The sequence below is a fragment of the Dioscorea cayenensis genome, chromosome 19 (assembly GCF_009730915.1).
Source record: "Dioscorea cayenensis subsp. rotundata cultivar TDr96_F1 chromosome 19, TDr96_F1_v2_PseudoChromosome.rev07_lg8_w22 25.fasta, whole genome shotgun sequence".
NCBI lineage: Eukaryota > Viridiplantae > Streptophyta > Magnoliopsida > Dioscoreales > Dioscoreaceae > Dioscorea > Dioscorea cayenensis.
In genome coordinates this window covers 28,249,041-28,257,179 of record NC_052489.1, presented here as the reverse complement: position 1 = coordinate 28,257,179, position 8,139 = coordinate 28,249,041, and the positions used below count along the sequence as shown (strand labels likewise).

At 34.4% G+C, this 8,139-nt stretch overlaps 1 protein-coding gene across 1 annotated transcript; it reads left to right on the top strand.

Annotated features, from left to right (window-relative positions):
- Positions 1–7,842, top strand: LOC120249410 (polyadenylate-binding protein RBP47-like). Its single transcript, XM_039257904.1, has 6 exons — positions 1–343; positions 2,531–2,984; positions 6,664–6,731; positions 6,810–6,940; positions 7,066–7,162; positions 7,365–7,842. The coding sequence occupies exons 1-6, from the start codon at positions 71–73 to the stop codon at positions 7,518–7,520; spliced, it is 1,179 nt and encodes a 392-aa protein (XP_039113838.1). The 5' UTR covers positions 1–70; the 3' UTR covers positions 7,521–7,842.
- Positions 7,843–8,139: the final 297 nt, after the last annotated feature.

Here is an 8,139-nt window from a genome sequence, read left to right as displayed (position 1 = left end):
GGCCATTCTCTCTCTCTTTCCTCTCGCTTTGGTTTCGATCTCTTTTCTCTCTCTAGGGATAACACCGGCGATGCAGGCGGCGGCGGCGGCAGAGCAGCAGGCGGCGATGGGACCTAGGCCGCAGTGGGTGGCAGCGATGAGGTATCCGGCGACGGCGTTGATGATGGCGCCGCCGCCGCCGCCTTATGGGGGGCCGCACTTCATGCCCTTCCACCCACCGCCGCCGCAAGCGGCGGAAGCTGTGGTGGGTGGGACGGAGGAGAACAAGACGATCTGGGTGGGGGATTTGCATTACTGGATGGATGAGGCTTACCTCATGAACTGTTTCGGCTACATCGGACAGGTGATGGATGCTTTCGATATCTTTTTGATGGTTTTTCTTGGTTTTAGGGTTCTTGAGAACTTTTGTGAGTTGTTTTTCTTGAAAATTGTGATCCTAGATCTGATTCGGGGGGAAATTAGTCAGAAGTTCAAGAACGGAAGAAGGAAGTTTCTCTCGTCTTCTTCCTGATTTTGAGATGTCTAGATCTGAAGGATTTATATATTTTTCTGTTCTTTACGTACTTTGTTGATGCTGTTTTGAGTAGAAGAGTAAAGATACAATCTTTATGAGCTTTCTTTCAGTGATGGTTAGATTTAGTTATTTGATTGGCAGTGAAATTTAGCAACAAATTTTCTGGTCTGGAGATCTACGGAATAGAAATGGTAAACTATGAAGTCCGAGAGGTTTGAATTTTGATAGACTGTAGAATCTAGAGAAAGATCTGATCGTTCTCAAAAGTTTTCGCAAGTAGTCTTGCATTCTTGATTTTTGATAAGAATATCTCACTGATTCATCCTAATCATTACAATGATTGCATCCTCTCTTAGTGCAACAAATTATTCTTTTGGTTTTATCTTGTTAATGTAATGGTTGCCTTCCAAACTTTTTTTTAAGAGATAATAAACAAGTGAAGATAACACTGTTAACACCTATATGAAGTGATTCTAATTTCAAGCAGTGCCGCTTATCTTTTTTTCTTCTCTCATTCTACATTTGTGTAGTTTGTAACTCATTCTTTATAGGCTTTCTTGAAGCTGTATTTCTCATTTCTTGCTTTTGGAGTTGGATTGACTTATTTTTAGCTTTCTCAATGGCAGACTCATACCTATCATTCTGTTAATATTTTTTTTGTCATAATTCATGTTTCATGTTCTATTGTTTGTCTTGGATGCCCTTTATCTCATTTATAGAATTCAAACGAGATGGTGTTCTTGATTTGTATTGAGTAATTAATGCCATAATTCTGGAATTCTAGAGTGTTTTTTCTGCATATTCAAAGGACATGACTAAAGAGGGTAAGACTTCTTGGATGTGTGTCTTGTTTTCTTGTCCCAGTGGAGTGTTTTACTCTATGGAATTCTTTTAGTCTAAGTTTCTGTTGACTGTCATTGACTATGTTTTTGATCTCCTACAGTTGCATTAACTTGCAAACTTCTATCATCGCAAACTTTCTAACTATTGTGTGTCTACATGTTTTCTCAAACTCACCGACATTTTTTTTTTTGAATTATGTTTGGAAAACATAGAGCTTACATTTTAACCCGTGATTGCATATTTGCATTTCAAAATTCCATATGGTAAGAAATGTAAATGCCATATAATGCGGTAAAATCACCTTTTCCTCATCTGGATTCTTAACATTCAATCTACGCCTTTCAAGTTTTGCCTCCAGCTATGCAATATATCTAATCATTCATAGATATGTTTATGCAAGTAAATCTATGTATCATTTGATGCAATGGAAATACTTAATTTCTTTTATTTGCCTCAATCATCTTCTAGTTTTACATATATGTGTAGTTAGCCACATCTGAGTTTTCATCTGTACTATATGCATGAGTATGTAGATGCACATGATCCCATGTTCGCACTTCTTGAGAAAATGATATGATGCTGTTTCTAGTGAATATCAGTTGGTGATGGTATCCTTTACTTATACAAAGATTTTATGCCTTAGTTGTGAAATACAATGTCAGTAATCATTATTGATTACTGGTCAGCTTGGTCTTTCTCTAGAGAAGTCGCTAAATTAAAGTTATTACGTTCCCTTGTGATTCTTTTCATTCAATTTTATTGTTTGAAGACTGTGAATTCTTTCTACGACAGAAATACGATTGTGCTGACAGTTGTCATATTATCATTCTTCCAGTGTTCCCTGTCCATGCTAGAAGGGCTGTCTATGAGTATATTATCTGGAGCTTACAGATGATTCTGTGCCCTTTCACTCACCTGAAGTTAACTTTCTCTTACTATGTGTCCTTGGCCATGATTCTGTGTCCTTTCACAAGTTCATAGTGATTTTGATTAAGCTGATTGATGATCGAAATGTCATCATTTCTTTTGAATCCTTATCCAAAGCTTCTTTTTCTTTTTTGCTTCCTAGTTAGGTTATGGCCTAGGATGATGCATGGTGATAAACCTATTGAACCTACATTTTCTCTATTCATCTTTGGTCATCATCTTGATAATGTCACAATATTATTGCAGGTTGTCAATATTAAAGTTATTCGAAATAAGCAGACTGGACAGTCAGAGGGATATGGATTTGTGGAGTTTGTATCACATGCAATGGCTGAAAAAGTTCTTCATACTTTGAATGGCGCTGCTATGCCTAGCACAGATCAGCCTTTCCGTTTAAATTGGGCTACATTTAGCATGGGTGATAGGCGTTCAGATGCCGCTTCTGATCATTCTATATTTGTGGGTGATCTAGCTTCTGATGTTACTGATACCATGTTGCAAGAAACGTTTGGCAGTAGATATTCCTCAGTGAAAGGTGCCAAAGTTGTTATTGATGCAAATACCGGTCGTTCAAAAGGTTATGGGTTTGTGAGATTTGGTGATGATGAAGAAAAAACACGTGCTATGACTGAAATGAATGGTGTATACTGCTCAAGTAGGCCCATGCGAATTGGTGCTGCAACACCTAGGAAATCCTCTGGTATGTAATTCTTTCACCTGACTTAGGCATATCCCTTTTAGAGTTCCTGACGCTTTATTCTTTCAGTTTATTTTGATATTTCTTAGCTAATGCTAACAATTTTGAACAGAATAGCTACTGCAGCCTGTTTGATTCATTGCTAGCTATTGGTTATTTTCTTACTGAATCAAAGTATGATAATTTGTGCATAACAATAGACTTCAAGGTCTTAATCCTAGATCCTCGTGGGAGTTGTCGTTGTTTGCATCATGAAGACAATAGTTTAAGTATTCCAAATTTTCACAAGCAACATGCATAAGGAGATTTTCCAACATCTACCTAGTTGGCATCCTAGTCTGTAGATACTTGATTCTTTTAAAGTCTTATGAGCAAGGATGTTGTTGGTTTTTATATACATATGTATAAATCTTGCTGAAGCCTGTTATCTACTATTATATATTTGGAATATTTATGACGCACAAATTAGTCTATGTCCTAGTTGATACTATCAGAACTTCTATGCAAGTTAGGTCTAGTCCAACTGTCCAAGACCTCAAAAGTTATCAGAGAGACTAGTCCTGAGCCCATGACCATGTAAGTTATCTTTATTTGATGCCAGTTCGAGCCATATAGTCCCATTACAAACCGAACCAGCACTTCAGAACAGTTGAAGAAAAGCCTAACAAGGTTTCTGTAGGGTCGCTTGCTTGTCTTAGCTTAGCTTAGGTTGTGTGGTGATTGAATCTCTCTTCATGTAAGCGTGCTTGGAGCATTTCAACCAGACATATTCCACCACTTCAAGATCTTAATTTCTTTTGGATGGTTTTTTTCTTCTTTGTGCTACTCTATACTACCTACTTGTCCACTCCCTCAAGAAAGTGGGCTTAATTTTCATGTTTGCACGCAAGGTCTAAATTACTATTGCATGGTTGTTTTGTTCTATTGTGTTCTATTTTTTATGCTCCATATTGTGATATGTCCTTCAAATTTAGCTAGTTTCCTAACCTAAATAAGCTTCTATCATGTCTCCAAATGATTGTTTAGGAATGTAGGAACATTTATCCAAAAACATTTATTTGTGTTGCTACTGATTGTTAACTAAAGAAGCATCTGTTCAAATAATATTACTAGCCATGGTTTTTTTCCTTCTATTTTCTATTTTGATGGTCAAGTAAACTACATGTAATATCTTGTGAACTTATAAAGTTAACCTATCTTTTTTCAGGTCTAAAAGTTCCTATTTGGCACTATATCTTTATTTATTTTTTATTTAACCTTTACTTTAGTGCTCATGCTAGTTTTGACATTTTCAACTTGGACCTTTCTAATACGAGTTGTTTTGTATGTGATTATAGCATTTATGCATATTCTGCCGTCACCTAATTGACTATAATTTTTAACATCCATGTTCAACAAGATGTGCTTCAGATTCGTAGTTTCAGTACTGTACTGTAGCAATGTTCCTCTTATGCTCTTTAAATCATCTTCATGTAATAATAAAATATTTAGTGTGCGTTTGGATTACCGTAAAGAAATGAGAGGGAATGAAGTAACGAAAGAGGGGGGAAATGAATGGGTATGGGATGATAATGAAAAAGTGTTTGGTTGGAGAGGTTAAAAAATATGATGTAAAATTATTTTTATGCCCTTAATATAAATAAATTAATTTTGTTGTTTATAAAATATTTTAAATAAATTTTATTTGTTATAATTAATTATTTAAATTACTTATTAATTATTTATGACTTATATTTGAAATAAATATTTATTTAATAAAATTATTAATATGATTATTATAATTAAATATTAAATATTTAAATATTAATATATTTATATTAAATATAAATATTTATTTAATATAATTTTTATATGATTATTATAATTAAAAATTAATTATTTAAATATTAATACATTTATATTAAATATATTTATTTAACATAATTATATGATTATTATATTTAAATATTAATTACTTTAATATTAATATATTTATATTTATTTAATATATTAATATATAGTGTAGGGGTAAAATGGGTATTTTATACCCATTACCCTCAATCAATTTTCATTTCCCCTAATTTGGGGGGAATGAATCATTATCCGTAGGGGGTTAATGGTACCCTCCCAATGGGTAATGATTACTATCCTAAAAAATGGGCCAAACATGGGAATGGGTAATGGTTCCCATAAGAGGGGAATCATTACCCCCATCCAAACACTACCTTAGTCTGTATAGCATCAACTGGTGGTCCATTGACTATGCTAGTTTGTTTAGTCATTGAATGAGAAATTTGGGATAAGTCAGGTTCATTTGCTGAACCAATCAACTCCAGCAAAACAATGGTTCAACTTACTATTTCAGGAATAGTAATGATCAGGTTCTTTGCCTTGGAATGAATTGTATGTCTTGGTACAAATTGGACAATTCTTGGGAAGCAGGCTGAGAAGCCTGTGTTTGATGTTTGATATATGTGAGTTATTGGGTTAGGTTGGAGTATGGACAAATTGTTCTTAGTTGTCTAATTTTTACAATGTAATTCCTAGAAATTTTGTATATGTCTTGACAGGGTTGTTCTCACCAAATAGATTCAAGGTGCATAAATCTAAATGTGCTTGCATATGCATATGCCTATGCTAACTGCTAACATTCATATGAAAAATATATGCACCCCAAAATTTTCCTTTTTCATGTTCTTTTTGGCAATATATATTCCTTTTAGGTTTTAAACCATCATGAAATAATGCACAATCTAATGTATAAGGCACCTGGTGGTTTGGGTATCTCAACATATTTCAATGAACTTGGTTCTAATAGATCAGAATGAGTTTATTTTCTTGACCAATCTACTCTAGCAAACGAAGTTCCATTTCAACTGACTATAGAATGTTTCTAGTATAAATTGTTAGAAGGTGTCTGAGAATTAATCCATATGATATGTATATTAATTAAGAGGATGGTTTATTTGATGTTGCAGGAGGACTTGCTTCATTGACTCTTTATTAAGTGGTTGAATGTTATATTGATATCCGACCCATATTTTTCTTATTCCTAATTATCATTGAGTGGTGTAGTATATTTATAGGGAAGGAGTTAATGCCACTAATAATTTCCTTGTGCTTGATGCACAATTTTACATTGTATTTACTTGTTAGAATGGAAGCCTATACTAAATGTTTGATCTAAACGTGGAATGTGATTAAGTTGGAGTTTGAATTAACTTTTCTTGATTGGCTAATATTTGTAATGTTTTTCCATGAAAATTTAATGTAAAATTGTCCTCGCCAGAGCCATTATCTGAATAGCTTTGAAGTGCCTTAATCTGAACCATCCATATGTTCTTAAGTAAACAAATTCTTTTTGACACATTTATTATTGACTTTTTGATACATTTATTATGGACCACACTTTTGATGAATGTTGTCATTTTCTTTTTACAACTAAATGTAATGTTAGACTGATAATGCAGTGCCTGGTTATTAAAGGGCTTTGTTTATGTGGTTTCTTCTGAAACAAAAATGTTAATTTGTTTTACTCCCTATCCTGGAGAATATTGGTGGTAGTTATCATACTAATTGTTCATTTTCCTTTAGTTTTTGGCACTTGGATTCTGGTGATTGAAGTATTATAAGAACATTTTTTGGGGAAAGATGGGGATTTAACCTTGTTTGAGTCCCTTTTTCTATTATTTTTTTTTTCTAGGTGGTTTTAGTTCTAATGCTGCACCTACGCAAGGTTCCCAGTCAGAGGGAGATACAACTAATACTACAGTAAGCACAGCGTTTCTTGTTCTTTTGGTATTTCAATACAGTTATATAATTAAAGCAATGACCTAATGCTTGGCTTAGGTGTTTGTTGGGGGTCTTGACCCTGATGTCAGTGAAGATGACCTTAAGCTGGCCTTTTCTCAATATGGCGAGATTTCCTCTGTCAAAATCCCTGTTGGGAAACAATGTGGTTTTGTGCAATTTGTCCACAGGTATTCCCTATTTAATGCTCTGTAATTGTGCAGTACACCTCACAACACATCCATCTGATTGCATTTGATTGTCCTTTACTACTGAGTTTATTTTAATAAAATATCTACCCTGTTTCATGTGGCAGAAACAATGCTGAGGAAGCATTGCAGGGTCTACATGGAAAGGTTCTTGGAAAGCAGACTGTTCGCCTTTCATGGGGTCGCAGTCCCGCAAACAAGCAGGTATTTAAAGTTCAAAACATTGAAAATTTTGAAACACAATACGCATGGCACCTGTAATTAACCTGCACTAGTAGTTTCACTTAAAACCCGGGCCATGTAGATTTCTTTTGTGTACTGAAAGTAAGTAAACAAGATGCAATGAGACTAATTCCATTTGTTTATTTTTACAAAGTTGACACTTTTCTTTATATTCTATGGACAGTTTAGGGCTGATTATAGCAATCAGTGGAATGGCATGTACTATGGAGGGCATCTTTATAATGGATATGGTTATGCGATGCCACCTCAGGATCCCAGTATGTATGCTGCTCCATACGGGGGATATTCCTTCTACGGAAACCAACAACAAGTGAGCTGAAATGGAATTACCGTAACCGGCTTAGTTGTAGCGAGCGATGATAAAATTGTAGACGGTCTAGGTAATTAAGCCACCAATCCATCCATCCATCCAATGTCTGGAAATGTAAAACAAAAAACCCTTTAGTAGACTGATTGCTGTCTCCTGTCTGAGATTTTGTCTTATTTTTATAAATTTTGACTAGTCACCCTAAAGAAAATTGGATTGCTTGATTGAATTATGCTATTTATATTCTATTGGTGTGGTGTTTGGCAATGTAAACCCAGGCCTCTTTTTCCAGTAAGATTGCAGACATTGCTATAAATTTTGGCTTGAATTTTTCTATTGTTTGTGAGGAAGATGCTATTATCTAGTGGTGTGTGGTGTTTGGAAATGTAAACCCAGCCTTTCTTTTTAATTGATCTTTTGTTTGTGAATACGATGTTATTATATTTGATATAATGGATTGACAGATTCTTTGATGAGCTCATACATGTAGTCACTGTAATTAAAACATTGTAGAGAACATCAAATTGTAGCATTTACTTTATCTTGTGCAATTTTTTTCCTCATTCTATATATATATATATATATATATATATATATGTGCGTGTTTGTATTCGGCGCATGAATTTGGGAT

What these genes read in the sequence shown, in the direction of transcription:
- LOC120249410 (XM_039257904.1), top strand. Translation starts at nt 71, where the DNA reads ATGCAGGCGGCGGCGGCGGCAGAGCAGCAGGCGGCGATGGGACCTAGG. An exon ending in GTTTCGGCTACATCGGACAG is followed by an intron (nt 344 to 2,530) that starts GTGATGGATGCT and finishes ATATTATTGCAG; the next exon opens with GTTGTCAATATTAAAGTTAT. An exon ending in TTTGTGCAATTTGTCCACAG is followed by an intron (nt 6,941 to 7,065) that starts GTATTCCCTATT and finishes TTCATGTGGCAG; the next exon opens with AAACAATGCTGAGGAAGCAT.